General features: G+C 40.5%; 1 protein-coding gene across 4 annotated transcripts in view; it reads left to right on the plus strand.

The window, feature by feature from the left end:
• The window catches only part of FRMD4B (FERM domain containing 4B), a 336,715-nt gene that overhangs the window by 256,416 nt on the left and 64,026 nt on the right, over nt 1-16,273 (plus strand). For all 4 annotated transcript variants that reach the window (XM_082849085.1, XM_082849084.1, XM_082849087.1 and 1 more), the window contains 2 exons: nt 9,588-9,644; nt 10,440-10,462. In XM_082849085.1, the coding sequence (XP_082705211.1) occupies nt 9,588-9,644; nt 10,440-10,462 (80 nt within the window). The remainder of the gene's footprint in view (nt 1-9,587; nt 9,645-10,439; nt 10,463-16,273) is intronic.

A 16,273-nucleotide genomic window follows, 5' to 3' on the forward strand; every position in this document is an offset into this window, starting at 1 on the left:
AGACAGTAAAGAAGATAAATAAGGTTATACTGCATTAGAAGGTGCAAACAGGGTCACCAAATACAGTTGCACAGGTTGCGCACTGCCCGACTCTGTGCCCAATGGTACCATGGAGATCTTGGACCTAAGCAACTTAGGATGAAACTGACATTAAGTAAGATGGGAAAGGCTGAGGGAAGATCAGTGGTTCTGTGTTTTGTTTTTTTTTCTTAACTTTATATTGAAGTATACACATGGAAAAGTGTATATAATGTAATTGTGCAGCTCAATGAACTTTCACAGATTGAACACATCTGTGCAACTAGTACCACTATCAAGGAAACAAAACATTACCAGCACCTGAGAAGCCCCTAGCATGTTCTTCCAGTCATTAATCCCCCCACTACCAGGACTTCTAATAGTATTTATTAGTTTGGGCTGACTTTGTATTTTATAGAACTGAAGTTATACAGTATATGCTTTTTTAATATATGGCTTCTTTTGCTCAAATTATGTTTTTGAGACTCATTCATGTTGTGTGTCATTACAGCCAGCTTATTCATTTTCCCTGCTGAATGGTAGTCCAGAGTATGAGTATACCACAGTTCATTTACATAAATGGGCATTTGGGTAGCTTTGCAGTATTTGGTTATTATAATTAGTGCTGCCATGAGGATCCAAGTGCCTGCCCTTTAGTGGACATCTGTAAACATATCTATTAGGTGTATACCTAGGAGCAAAATTGCTGGGTCATAGTGCGTGTGTATGTTACACTTTAGTGGACCTTGCCAAAAAGTTAGTCCAGAAGTAACTTAAGTTGGTCCACCAGCAGTGTATGGGAGGAGTGCTGTTTTGATGTGTTAAGTAAAATGTCTACTTTATTCAGTGCAATCAGTTATACCACCATACATTGAAAAGAACTGCACCAAAATATTATTTGGAGACAATTTCGCTAGGTGCCTAGGAAATGGAAATAAACTAACTAAAGTTTATTGGCATTATTGGCTTTGGTGAAGAAGTTGAATACAAGTTAAATACACTAAAAATAATATCTTACACAATGATAACCAGATTAACAGAATGAAAAAAGTGGCCTATTTATGTTGGAAAATACAAAAAAAAATTATTAATCCTAAACCAGGATGTGTGTGATCTTCATGGTATATCATAAAACTTTATGATCGCTGTAGAGCAATTTCAGTAGATACTTATTATGGTTCCAAAGAGGAAGGCAAATTACTATATCTTTTTAAAAACTTGAGAAGATTATTTTTAAAATTTCTTTAAAAACATAAATGGAAAAGAATGGCAAATATTATTATGGAAAGTTAAAGCCTTTGTCATATCAGATACTGAGACATATTATAAAGGAAGAATGATTAAATGCTATGGAACTACACAAAAATTGAACCGTGTCCCAGAACAAAGTAGAGAACCATATATATAATGATATATAAGGATGTAAGAAGCAGCATGGTAAACAGTGCAGAGAGAATAACATTGAGAGTCTTTGGGGGCTACCCTTCATGGTAGGTGCTTTGTATTTTATACTTTATGCTCTAAACAACTCAGTAAATTCAATATTATCATTCCCCATTTTGCAGAGGAGGAACTGAGTGAGTTTCAGAAAAAATTACTTACTCAGGGCCCCATAGATTCTTCCAATGTGGGAGGGCCAAGTCCAATCTGACTTCACAGGAGGAGAGAGCACATCAGAGGGGATGAGATTGAAGGACACAATTTCTGCCCCATAAACAAGACAAAGCGTTAATATTGGTAACTCAAGTTGAACATAAACTCTCAAGTAGATAAGTGAACAAAGGGTCATTTCACAGATAGGCAATAGCAAATAATAGGCAATTGCAAGGGAAATACTCAAGTTGGTTAGTAATCAAAAAACTGCAAACTGAAACAATTTTGCAGTATTATTTTGTACCTTTCTTATTAGCAAAAATAATTTTTTTGATATGATGTGGTTTATAAACATATATACCTTTCCCTAAGATGAAAAATTAGTAAGCATATTTGATATCTTGATTCAGGTGATGGTTATATGAGTATATACACACATCAAAGTCATCGAGCTGCACAGTAAGAGTTGTGCATTTTACTGTATATACGTCAATAAAAAGGAAAAAAACACTAAAATATGTTAACTGATGAAATCAGAATTATTTGTGAGAAAATAAAGGCGGAAATAATTAGATGCTGCCAAGGTTAAGCTTAGTATAAAGCATTCAGCATGGAACTCCCCTGGTGGTCCAGTGATTAGGAATCTTCCTTCCAATGCAGGGGATGCAGGTTCGATCCTTGGTCTGGGATCTAAGATCCCACATGCCGTGGGGCAACTAAGCCCGCGTGCAGCAACTAAGACCCGACACAGACAAATAAATAAATAAATATTTTTTTAAAAAATTCAGCATGGTGAGTATAAAGCATTTAGCCCACAGATTTGAAATTCAACTTCTCTTAAGAGCCAAAGCTCAGAGGAAGTTATGATCACTTACATAATGCACAGTGGTCATTAAGGTAAAAACAAAGCAGCTGCTCGAAGGAACAGTCATCACTGGTCCTAAAAATCAGAAACTGCTCCCATGTGTCCTTGTAAAGTGATATTATATGAGGTAATGAACTATGTCCTGAACAACACACCTAAAGTTATTAAAATAATGAGTTTCTGAGGGTTGTTTCTTACGTTGTTTCTCAACATAAGCCAGGGGAGTGATGCCAGGATACAGTTTCTAAAAAGCAGTTTTGGGCTTCCCTGGTGGCACAGTGGTTAAGAATCCGCCTGCCAATGCGGAGGACACGGGTTCGATCCCTGGTCTAGGAAGATCCCACATGCCGTGGAGCAGCTAAGCCCATGCGCCACAACTACTGAGCCTGTGCTCTAGAGCCCACGAGCCACAACTACTGAGCCCACGAGCCACAACTACTAAAGCTCATGCGCCTAGAGCCTGTGCTCTGCAACAAGAGAAGCCACCACAATGAGAAGCCTGCACACTGCAATGAAGAGTAGCCCCCGCTTGCCGCAACTAGAGAAAGCCTGCGTGCAGCAACGAAGACCCAAAGCAGCCAAAAATAAATTTAAAAATAAAATAAATAAATCATACCAAAAAAGGAGTTTTACCTCGGGAAACCTTATGGCTCAGTTTTGTAGGTTTCTGATGATTCTAGCTTAATCCAAGAATAAACTTAGTGAATCTAGAGCAATGGTTCTCAATTGGGGTGCCAAAAGGAACCCTTTGGCCATCTCTGGAGACATTTTTGGTTGTCACAGCTGGTGAGGAGGCTGCTACTAGACTCTAGTGAGCAGAGGCCAGGAATGCTGTTTAATACTCTATAGTGCACAGGACAGCCCCTCCCCCCAGTAAGGAATTATCTAACTCAAAATGTCAACTGTAGTGAGGTTGCAAAATGCTGCTCTGAAAGAACGAATGTGTAGTGTTCACTGAGACCATCCTCCATAAACATTGCCTCTCACAGCTAGCTTGGATGGAAAAGGAGAAAGTACTGGCTTATTTACATAGGGGGAGGAGGGAGTGCAGGTGTAGTAATTATGGCCTGGCCTTCTAGGGGCATGATAACCCCTAGAAAATAGGAAATTGCCCAGGGAAGTATGTTTCTATGGCCTAGCAAGAGCTGCCTTCTTAGATGGTAGGTAGGTATTAAGTGTTGATGCGGCCTCTCCCCCAGCCAAATTGTATAAAAACTAGTCAGCCCATCACTCTGGGCTTCTCTGGCCTGGCAGAGTCTTCCTTCCATGTAGATGTGTCCACAGAAGGTATTAGAGAGGCTCCCAGGAGCTGTATCAGCTCACTCATTTGTGTCCTTATCCCATTGGTTCTTTGCACTGTTTGCAGGCTTACTGGTAAACTAAGGTGAGAGCACTGAAGCAGCATCCAAGGCATCATTCTCGAAAATTTTTGAACTTTAACCAGACTTTGAAGTCTGGCCCAGCTCAGCAGTGGACACAGTTGACCACCAATGTTAAGAAGCCCCTTTCTGTCCATCTGTAGTCACTTATTGTCTCTGGTTCACATCTTCCCAATGTCACCTCCAGAGGGAGAGAGCTTTCTTCCCTTAGTTCTAATTTGGAAAATCCCTAGGAAGGTCTTTGAACCCTCTTCCATCACTTGCCCACAGAAGGATGATTGTATTTCCATTAGATCCAGTAAGGAGAGAAGCAATTCTCCAAAAGAATGGGATATTCTGTTCAGAAAGGGGGTTGGGGTACGAGGCAGTCGAGACAAATAGATATCCAACCCTCCCGGAAAATACATCAATTTTTTAACAAACTTTTTATTTTGAAATAATTTCAAACTTACAAAAGAGTTGCAAGAATAGCACACACACAGACACACACAAAATGTATGTCTATCAAACCAAATTCACCAGTTGTTGACATTTTCCACATTTGTACTGGTGCTCTCTCTATCTCCCCCACCTCCAAATATGTGTAATTTTTTTCTGAACCATTTGAGAGTAAGTTACACTGTTTACCCCTAAATGTTTCACGGTATCTTTCTTAGGATAACGGACATCTCTTACAGACCCATATAACAATGATCACATTCAGAACATTTAACATTGAACCTATACTGTTGCCTAATATGCAATCCAGTTGTATCAGTAGTGCCTTTATAACACCTTTTCCTCTTGATCCAGGATAACAGACTGCATTTAGTTGTTATAACTCTTTAGTCTCCTTTGCTTTCAAACAGTTCCTCAGCCTTCCTCTGGCATTCATCACACAGACATTTTTGAAGAGTATGGGCCAGATTTTTGTCTCAAGGTTTCTCATGGTTAGATCTGGTGATGTATTTTTGGCAGGAATACTACCCAGCGGTGTGCTAGAACCAGTTAGTACCATCTATGAGAGCCAGTTGTCACATCTCTTCCCAGCTCCATGTTCTGTAATGTCATACTGGTAGCTTGAAATCAGCCATGGTGGGAATGTTCACACCATGGAAATCAACAAATGCTACACATCAGAGCTTGTACCCCTTCCCACATTTCTGGTTGTGAAACATTTACATTTAGCAGCACAGCACTGTATGTAGATGAAGTTATATCCTTCTCAGAACGTATCAGAAGGCACATGATGCTGGTCTTCCCAGTTATAGGTGATATCTCATCCCTTGGTTAAGATGGTATCTGTCAGGCTTCACCATTGAAAAGTTACCATTTCCCCTTTGTAATTAATTCTCCCCTATGGAGAGATCCTTTGTGATTATGTAAATATTCTGTTTCTCATCTAACTTTCACCCAATAGCTTTTACTTATTGAAAAGTACTGCCTGAATCAATTAGTACTATGACTGTTGCAAATTGTAATTGTTTTTATCTCTTTCATTTCTTCTACATTTATTTGTTGGTGTTCTGCAGGTTGTTTTTGTTTTGTTTTTTGGTAGACTTAACCCTTAAATAGATGATTAGTAGTAGACTTGGAAACAAACGGAGGTTTCTCAACGTTTGGTCAAGTAGTTCTCCATCTGAAGTATTTGTGACCAAGTTATGAATGTTCATTGCTGTGGTGCAGAATAAGAGTACTATCAATGGAGTACTATCAATACATCAGTACAGAAAATGCAGAATGGGTCTTCAGAAGTAGTTTTCGCATTCTATGTGAGTGTGTATGTTTGATGGTGACATACTGTCCTACCAAGAGTGGAGGTGGCATTTGGAGTCATTTTTCTGATCTTAACCTGATTCCAGTTTTTACCAAAAGCATGCCTTTAGGACATTCCTGGTGAGATTTGCACTGGCGTTAACTAAAGCACGGTAAAGTCGAAAGAGTCCAGAGTCAACATGTGCTGCAGGATTGAGTAGTTCACTTCTTGCCCCTGGCCCTCAGTGCCATCATCTGTAAAATCATAGGAGTCATATTTTCACAAAAGTCCCTTTCAAGTTCTAAAACTTTCTTTTATTCTGCTTTCCTACTTGGGAGTCAAAACCTAGAGGTCACCTCATTAGCATGATGTCTTGGTCAACTGAGCCGACAAGTCAAGGACCAAAAGTGAGATGTCGAAGGTGGAGCCTGAACCCAGTGACCTCGTGATTGGATCCATAATCCTGTTCAATGAGCTTTGGGAGTATAGCACCAGCACTTGATACTGTTTCACGTTACCTCTGTGCATTCAGCCACATCCCCTGCTTCACTCCTCTGCTTCTCTTTGTTTATCCTTGACAATCATGGAAACCCACTGAAGGATCCCATTACCCCTGCCTTTGAGGTGATCCCTTTCTCAAGTGTTAGCTTTCCCAGTACCTATAAGGTTACCTCGGTTGCCATGGTTGTAAGTAAAGGAAATGTTCTATCCAAGAGCAGACTGCAGTTTCTAAAGAAGTTTTACCCTTCAGACATGAAACTCCAGAGTTCTGTACAAGTCTTAATTAAATTTCACCATATGAAATCGCTGAGAACCAGGTAAAATAGTATTTTCTTGATGAATCCATTGTTTGGTGAACTCCACGCACAAGTCAGGTAACCTTGACAGTCAGTTTTAGAACTTAAAATATGTTGCCTTGTATTTCCAGAACAGTGGTTAACTGAAAGGTGAGGTGGGGCCTAAGATGTGTAAAAGAATGTGGGGCTTTGCCAAACCACTCATTTTCCTCTCTTCCTGGAACGAGATTTCTCAAAGGCCCTACTGTTCCGTCCCACCATGGCCTTCCTCCACCAGAATGGTGTTGGGGCCACTGGTGTAGGTGCAAAAGTCCACAGGCAAGCTTCGTATTTGCCTGCCCTCTCCCCCGGAGCTGTCTGAGCCTGGTACTTTGCATGCTTTCGCTCCTCATTTCAGCATTTTTAATATTTGATGACCCTTCCAATGTAGATAAATATTTGGCAACTTCCTTAAGAGTATCTGTTTGAGGTCTTTTAATTTACTAAACTGAAAAGTTGGTGTCTAAAATATTGTTCCAGTGATTCATCTAAGGTTCTGAGGACGCAAAGGGGTCCCAGGGTGTCAGAGGAGTTGACAATAATTTTCAATATACTTTATTCATCCTCAGTTTTTTTAAAAAAAATATTTGAACTAACGCACTTCCCCTTTTCTCTCTGATTTTAAGACAGATTTGACTTTAACGAGTTCAGGTCTAATTTAAACTCAAACATGTTCTTGAGTTCCCCTGTGAAGCCCTCACCCCCATGCCCCACATGAGTTTCTATTTCTTTGAAGATAAGGAATTTAGCTTTTCTAAAATTTAATCTCGATCAACACCCACCTCACCTGTTGGATTAACTGCTTCATCATCTTTCACCAGATTAGAAAATGACTGTCTCTTGCCTGAAAGACAGAGGGCAATTGATTTCTGCAATCAACCTGGCTTCTCTTTGATTTTATAATCTGTTTCTAGAGATTATAGGCGAGCTTTGAATTCCAAGGCTCTGGGCCTGTCAGCTTTTGAAGCGAAAAACTTTGAAGCAGATCCACTGCCTCAGGTTTCAGAAGGGATACTTAGTTGTTGGAGGATGAAATATAAGGGAAACACAGGTAATTATCACTGTTGACATTGTAATATCCCAGGTTTGGGGTTTGTTTATTTTATTTTATGGCTTCTAAAAGAATTATTGTTATTAGTTTTGGGGCTTTTTTTGTTGTTCTTGTTGTTTTTTTGAGAAGCCCGATCAAATCACTTGGCCACTTGAGAGAAAAGCATAAACCTTCCAGAAATTCTCACTGAGCTAACTGCTTCTATAAACCTACCTAGAGTGCATTTACTTTAAAACTACTTAATTACTCACCACTGATGCGCTTGGTATAATTAGAAAACTCTCCAGCTCAGATTCAACAGGTAGAAAGAAGAAAGAAAAAAAAGTGTAGGGCAATTTCCAGACCCATGTTCTTAAACACTATGCACTTTCAAGTACTAATTATATAGGATTTATGCAAGGAGGGGGTTATATGGAATTGTTTTAGCATGTGTTAATGCTTATAAGCTAGCATCTCACCAAAAAAAAAATTTTTTTTAATAAAGACCCTGCTCTACTACTCCATGTTGTAATTTATCACTTAATACAATAATGGTATTTACATGTCATCACATTTAACAAAATAAATGAAGGTGCATGTGAGTGTTATTGATAGAGGCAATACCCCGACACAGTTATGCATCTGTACCAGGCAACTGAAGAAGTATTCCTGTTAGTTACAACCTCAAACTCCTATTTTTCTTTGGGATCTTAAAGGCTGAAAAAATAAAATAGTGGAGGGCTTCCCTGGTGGTGCAATGGTTAAGAATCCATCTGCCAATGCAGGGGACATGGGTTTCCGTCCCTGGTCCGGGAAGATCCCACATTACGTGGAGCAACTAAGCCTGTGCACCACAACTATGAGCCTGTGCTCTAGAGCCCGTGAGCCACAGCTACTGAAGCCCGTGCGCCTAGAGCCCGTGCTCCGCAACAAGAGAAGCCACCACAATGAGAAGCCTGCGCACCGCAATGAAGAGTAGCCTCCGCTCGCCGCAACTAGAGAAAGCCTGCGCACAGCAACGAAGACCCAACGCAGTCAAAAATAAATAAATAAAATATTAAAAATAAATAAATAAAGTGGTGGTGGGGAGGGTCGAGTGAGTACCAGATTTCCTTCTGGGAATGAAAATGTTAAAAAATAGAAAAAATAAAATAAAATCATGGAAAAATGATAAATTAGGGTTCATCAAACTTCAGTATAAAGCAACAGAATTTTTATCTCAAGCATTTTCTGTAACTGGTTCTTTTTTTAATTTTTAATTAATTTATTTGTTTTTGGCTGCATTGGATCTTCCTTGATGTGCGTGGGCTTTCTCTAGTTGCAGCGAGCAGGGGGCTACTCTTCGTTACGGTGCACAGGCTTCTCATTGCGGTGGCTTCTCTTGTTGAGGAGCACGGGCTCTAGGCATGCGGGCTCAGTAGTTGTGGCGCACGGGCTTAGTTGCTCCGCGGCATGCGGGATCTTCCCGGACCAGGGATCAAACCCGTGTCCCCTGCATTGACAGGCAGATTCTTATCCACTGCACCAGGGAAGCCTTGTAACCTGTTCTTAAGGCTTACATTTTCTCTACAAGAGTATAAATATTAATTCAATAATGTCTCATTGACACAGAAGTAGAACTTATATTTTTTATAATATTTGCATTGTGTGTGTACCAAAATAACTGCTATGACACAGGAAAACACTGAGCAAACTAATCTAAGAAAAGCAGAGCTTCAAAATGAACTTAGAGAGGTAAAAATTATTCATTTAGAAGCTGTCTGAATTTTCAGTTTCAAAGTCATGTGTGTTCCTTCCAGAATACTGCTCTCAAAACACAATTTCCCACAGCTAATTAAAGTGCTGGCGCGCGCGCCCTCTCCCTCTCTCTCTCTCTCTCTCTCTCTCTCTCTCTCTCTCTCTCTCTCTCTCTCTCTCTCACACACACACACACACACACACACACAATGTGGCTTCCCCTTAACCCTGGATACGTCTCTCCACGCCCCCCTCCCTTCCCCCTGCAATGGTATGATCTGCGTTCAATCCTAAACTGAAGGTACCAAGCTGTGACAGCTTCCCCAACTCCACAGCCATTTGCTACGACCTAGGGCAGCCTGTGTTCAGTGATGCTTTCCTTTTCCACCGACAGGGGCAAATCGAAGTAGACAGCGAAACTATCTTCAGGTTAGCGGCGCTTATTTTACAGGTAAGAACTGACAAACTGCCTCTTACCCGCTCCTTTTGTTTGTTGGGTTTTGTGAACTGCCTGCACTTCTGAATCTTTTGCATGGGCCAGTGGCTGACGGCTTTTTAAAGCCTTCTGGTTGTTTGCCAGTATAAGATGTGAGCCACTGTTTTCTGTTTTAGTGTAGATTGCATGCGCGAGAGTGTGATATGTCTCAGAAGAAAATGAAACTTAGACTTCACTGAGGAAGAAGAGTTAAGACCGTATTGCTGGCAAAGAGCTCCCGGTGGCTTGAATTTGGGAGGCTGCAGTTGTTACAACAGCTGTAATTTGCATTTAAATTTAGTAACTTTTGTATACTTGAGGTGGAGTTAAAGAGCCCTTTAATTCTTAAAGGCACACATAGCTGAAAAAGCAGTGTGTTCCATGCTGGTTTAGAAAAAGAAAACAAATGGCATGTGTTGATTTACCTGTGTCATGGTTTAAACGGTCTGAAGCCAGACTAAAAAGTGTGCTGCTCCGAAGGACAGGCCTTTATCTCGTGATCTTCAAAACATTAAAGGAGAAATAATCATCTATGCTTTTTCAGATAGATTTGTCTCTTCTGTTAAAAACAAGAAATAATTATTGGGTAATAGCGATTTCTTAAATGCCACATTCTTCTCCAGGGTCCTATGTAGGGAAGGTGTTCCTTGTGAAAAAGTTTTCAAAACAAAACTCAGGCATTTTAAGAGGGGAAAATGATCAGGAGTACAATTCTTTTAGCTTAATCACCACCAATACAAATTGATCGTCTATATTTGTTTTTTATTTCAGGAAGCCAAAGGGGATTACACCAGGTATGGTTCCTTTTCGAATATTACTATGCAAAATAACCCTAGCTGAATCTTTTAATGCTATTTTAAATAACAATGGATGCAAAGCAAAAGAAAGTAGATCCCCAGGCGAGAGACTGAGGTCTCTTTCCTCTTCAAATAGAGACCTATTCTTTTTGTGAATGAATCCGGGAATGAAGCTTTGCAAGCCAGAGTGACAGCAGATTGTACTCAGAAGTCCTCCAAAGTTCTATTTTCCATCATCTGTGAGCAAGATGAAGAAATCTATAAAAAACTTGGGTAGCCCATGCTGATTTTTTCAATTTATAATAATCCTGTGTTTAAAGAATTATACCATAAGCACAAAAAGATTAAATCCATCAGCTGCTTAGTTAAGGGATTAATAGGGGCTTTCTTTTTTGCAGCTGCCCTAAAGGGGCCTCACCCTTCATATATTTGACCTAACAGTTGTATTGTTGCCACCGAGGCACTTACTGGTTCTAACTGCCTAACTGGCCAAATCGTCAGAGAGTGTTTATATTTGAATTCACCCTCTATCTGCTCCATTCTGTTCTTTTAATGCAATAGTTGCGTTGGGGTAGTAGAAAGGGTTAAAGGTGGAGGCAAGACCTCCAATTCGAAGCAGCTCACAGGCCAACGACCCACAAAGCCTCACCTCTACCGTGTTAATGTTCCACTGCTGGTAAACCTTACCTGTAGATTATTTACAGATCAACTAGTACTCATTCCCAGTCAAGGCTTTGACTAGTGTGCTCCTGAACAGGCTGATAACCAAGTAATGCCTTCCAAGCTTGAAAACGTCCACTCATGGAGTCATGCTTCACCTCCAAGCACTTTCCACATCTGCCCATTTAATGCGGTAGAATGACTGAGGCTTCCACTTAACACGCCATGATCCACTCACCACACTCTCCTTTTAGCTCTGTTTTGTGCTATATTATTTTTTTAAAAATTTTAGGTTAGGAAATATGCTTTGAAGGCATCATAAAGATCAATGAACACCAAACTTTTTTTAATTAAAAGAAAATGTCAGAGCATGAAAAGAGGATAAATTAGTCTCTAGGTCATTAACATCAAGAGCGGCTGTGTTCTCCACTGTTGTCTTCCCTGGAGGAGCCATGTTTCCTAGGAAGATCAGATATGTGAGGAATTCCATCGTGTAGGGGGTGAGTCTGAAGTTGATTTATTAATGAGGGCTTCTGAGCCAACAGCTCAGCCTCTGCGGTCTGTGAACCGCTAACCCTTCCTCCCCCACTTTCCCCCGGTCAAGCGTGTGATGGACACCCTCTGAGCTTCATTTCCTCATCAGGAAAATGGTACCTCCTTCATAGGTCTGTTGTGAGATTAATTGTATGTAAACATTGCCCAGGGCGGTATCTGGTAGATAGCAAGCTGCCTATTTGCTTTGGCTATTATTCCTAACTATTATAGTATCATTATTGCCCTCATCATTATCATCCTGTCCCATCTCTTGGCAACCTCTGAAGAGGCTTTTGAGATGTAGGAGGGTCTGAAGAAGCTGTAATCACGTGTCAGGGGAAAGAATCAAAGAGAAAGATTGATTCCACAAACCTTCCTTAGGGAAGATCGCTTGCCTATGGCAGGAGAAGGCTTAGAAGGAACGGTCCTTGGGTAGTACAGACGTTTTAGCCCTAAGATTTCAAGGTTGGTGAGTCAGTTGGCCAAGCACAAACCAATCCTTTTCCTTAATTTCAGTGTGTTCCTGGTGGTTTCCTGAGTGATTACTAGACTAAAGAAATGGAGGACACTGTTTTGGAATTGTCTAAACCACACTGAGTAGTAAAAGGAGCTTGGGACTAGGAATCAAGAAACTAGCACCGTGACCCTGAATGCCCTCTGTCCGTTCTCAGCCTCGGTTTTCTCATCTGTAAATTGGGATTAAGGAAAATGGGACTTGGCAGGGTAGTTTTGAGTTTACGAATGATGTTTAAGGACTTTGTAGATTACAGTTTGTTTTACGAGCATTAGTTATTGCTGATGAGGGTGAAAGAAAGAATAGGAAATGTGAACTTTTGTTATTGGGTATATAATGAAGCAGAATTCTGGTTGACTGTCACCACCCCTTCCCTATCTGATCTCCTCCTCCCCTGAATGGAGAGGGTATATTTTTCCTCCAAAGTTCTGTTATAAAACTAATTTAAGAAAATCAGGCCAAAAATTTAAAAATACCATGCAGCGGTGTGGTGTAGTGATCAGCGTAAAGACGCTAGAACCAGAAAGCCTCACCCAAATCCCAGGTCTGCCACTTATTACCTGTATAATCTTGAACAAGTTATTTAAACTCACCAAGCCTCAGTTTCCTCATCTGTAAAATGGGACTTATACTAACAGTATACACTCCACAGAATTGCTATGATGACTAAATGAATTAATATATACAAAGTACTTAGAACGGTTCCTGCAGTCTCCACTTTCATATTCCATCAAATTGATGGACATAATTTGTCACTCCCCTGTTGTCTTAAATATGAATTGTTTCCCATTTTTTGCTGATATAAATAATGCTTTGATGAACATCTTTGTGTAGTTGGGATTGGGGTTGTCTGTGATTTTTTTTTTTTAAAAGAGTTTTTGATTTGGACCATTTGTTAAAGTCTCTTTTGAGCTTGTTACAATATTGCTTCTGTTTTATGTTTTGGTTTTTTGACCCTGAGGCATGTGGGATCTTAGCTCCCCAACCAGGGATCGAACCTGCACCCCCTGCATTGGAAGGTGAAGTCTCAACCACTGGACCTCCAGGGAAGTCCCTGTGATTATTTTCTTAAGTGATGTTTCTCAGGTGGGGAACAAGCAAAGGGAAATTCCTCAAAGGAGGCAAAGTATGAAGCGCTGAAATGGAATTTATGCATTCTTGATACCGCTAAACTAAAATTGTACAAACTTCATAGCTTTATCCAGTGACGTCTCCTAAATGCCTGAAATGGGTCCGCACCCATCTAGGCAACTAGGATGCAGAGGTACTTAGGCAGGGGCCTTCCTTCCAGAGAAATCTGACTTTCTATCAAGAGCTACCTCAGTGGCAATTCTGAATTCCACTTCTCTGTTTGTTTACATGTCAGTGGCTGCAGCTCTTAGCTTTTAGAACGTCACTGAGGTTTGATTGTGGATCAGAAAAAGTCCCCAATTATTACCCTCCTAGACCAGGGCAATGTGGCTTTTTCAATTAAAACAGTGATTGAACACCTAATTCTTGAGGCTGCTGTGGTCCACCCACTCCTCGTGAATATGGTCTTCTTTCTCAAATTTAGAATTTCCAAAGCTGAACCCGCCACCATCCCAGCCCCCAGACCAACTCCTCCTCCAATGTCTCCCCTTGAGTAACCACCATTCTCTCTTGAATCATCTCTAAGGATTTTCTCTTTTCCCTCCCACCTTCTTGTCCATCTGTCAGACAGCTCCCTTCTTTCCTTGTCTTTATCAGAACGCTGGCTTTCTCAGCCCTTAGTCTCCTCCACTCAGCCTGACTGTAAAAGTATGTGTGTGTGTGTGTGTGTGTGTGTGTGTGTGTGTGTGTGTGTTGTTTCTTTGCCTGCTTTCTGTGACATTATTTTAAAAGTCAATGCCTGATTTCATTCAGTTCCCACCACAGTTGTTATCATCACCATTTAACAAATTAATAGATGGAAATTTTAGGGCCAAAGAGACTATGTCACATAGCCAGTAAGTTCCCAGATCTGTTCTGATTCCGTTGTATACTACCACCTGCACATAACCCCCTGGTATCTTACTAAGACATAAATGCGATCATTGTTGTTGACTTCCAGACACCTCTTACAGTTTCTCATTGCACAGACACCCATCTTCCAAAACCCTAACTTGGCATTCAAGGCCCCCCATAATCTGCATTATACATTTTAACCTCCCACACTCTACTGCTCATATGCCTTAATATCTGTTCCTGCCTCTCTACTCTTTTCTTCACATTCCTTCACTATTTTGCCTTTATGGCTTTGCTCAAACTCTTCTTCCTAGAATGCCTTTAAAAACAACAGTCCTCCCCTATTTTGTTTCCTGCCCTGTTTCCTTGAGTATTTTAAGTTAACATTATCATGACCAGTAGGAAACCTTGCTCTCTGAAAGTTAATTAAAATAGTGGCATGGGGACTTTTTTCTTTAAATAGTTGACAGCCTGAATTTCCAAGTCAGCCCTTAAGCTGCAAAGATAACAAGCTACTCGGGTAACACAACACAGACAAACACAGGATTCCTGAAAGCTGACACGGCAAGGAGGCAAGGTTTCATCACTGAGCCAGCTGCAAATGAGTTTGTAAAAGCAAAGCATTTTCTTTTCTTTTTAAGATCCTGAAAGGTGGAAATTACTAAGGGAACTATGTGACTAGGGCACTTTTTGCTTATAAGAAAGAGTGAGTGACTACAATTTACAATTCAGTACTGGGTCACCATGAGGGCATATTGTCACCTAGCTTCAAATGGGAAGGAATAATTCACAATTTACAGCTGTGCTACTGGGAACAGCTGTTTTCCCATGTGAGAGGAACTTCTCTGGATGCCTTGAGAGTAGTTAATGAAGGGAGCGGGGAACAAGCAAAGACTTTAAAGAACTTCTACTCTTACACCTCTAGAGCACTTGAAGCTTTAAAATATCATTCCATTTCCGGGACCTTTAAAATCAGTTACAGTGATAAAAATAGCAGCTCCTGTGGGCTAGGTGCTGTGCTGAGTATGTCCTTATTCACATCAATGGGGAGGCAGGAGTGAAGACAAGAGCTTTGGAATTTAATTGCCCAGGCACTTGCTGTATTACTGTGTGTAACTAACCTCTCTGGAACTCAGTTTCTTTGTCTCTATTACTTGGTATTACTATTATTATTGTTAATATGTTTAACCTTTCCACCAATCCCGTGATGACAGGCGCTACTGGTGTCCCCATTTTACAGAGAGGGAAACAGCTTTGGAGGGAGGAAGTAGTTGACTGTCTAGGTCACGTGGCTTAGAGAGTGGCCCAGTTAGGACTCCACGCCTCGTGCTCTTCACCTTTGTATCTCCTTCTTTTGTATTTAATGTAAGAATCATTACCTTCCTTGCTGGCAGAATAAAGAAGGCTGACTTGACAGAAATTTAACGTTTCTCTCTGATTTCAGGCCAGGGCTGTAATGAATCAGCAAAACACTTCTGTGAAAAACCTATTAAGAAATGGCTTTTCTCTCTCCTGGTGTCATGACTCTATTTTAAGGTTTGACTTAAAGATACACATAGGTTCTTTTATTAATCAGTTCAGCGCATTAATATTTCATTTATTTTTAATGATTGGTAAACAATTCTACGTGTCAGGCTGTTTAACGTGTTTTACAAACATTAACTCATTAATTCTCTCCATCCATGAGTTTGGTGGAATATTATTCCCATGTTACAAGTGAGATTAAGAAATTGTGTGTGGATTATGATTATATTACCATATTATGGTTTAACATTTCCCCATGGCTTGGCCAGATGTGTAGAGCTGCTGTGTTGAATAAACAAACAAGATAAGAACACATAGGGAACCGCAGACAAATAAGTGTGGGAAATACGTGGTTAAAAGCTAAACAAAGTTCTTTCCGATGAAGTTCGAATCTGCTCATGTGCGTGGCGGGTCTCCCAGAAGTAGACACATAAACAGTGTTTCCAACACTTATTTGTCCCTGATGTGTGAGCCTCCTGCCAGAGCAGTGTTCTATGGACTTCACTTTGTGAAGCAGGGGATTATTTATTTGCTGAAAGCTCAGTATTAAAATGCCTTTACAAGATAAGCAGTTTTGGCAAACCTTTTCTTGGTACTCCTTGCCAGATTAT

The sequence above is a fragment of the Leucopleurus acutus genome, assembly GCF_964270905.1.
Source record: "Leucopleurus acutus genome assembly, chromosome: 10".
NCBI lineage: Eukaryota > Metazoa > Chordata > Mammalia > Artiodactyla > Delphinidae > Leucopleurus > Leucopleurus acutus.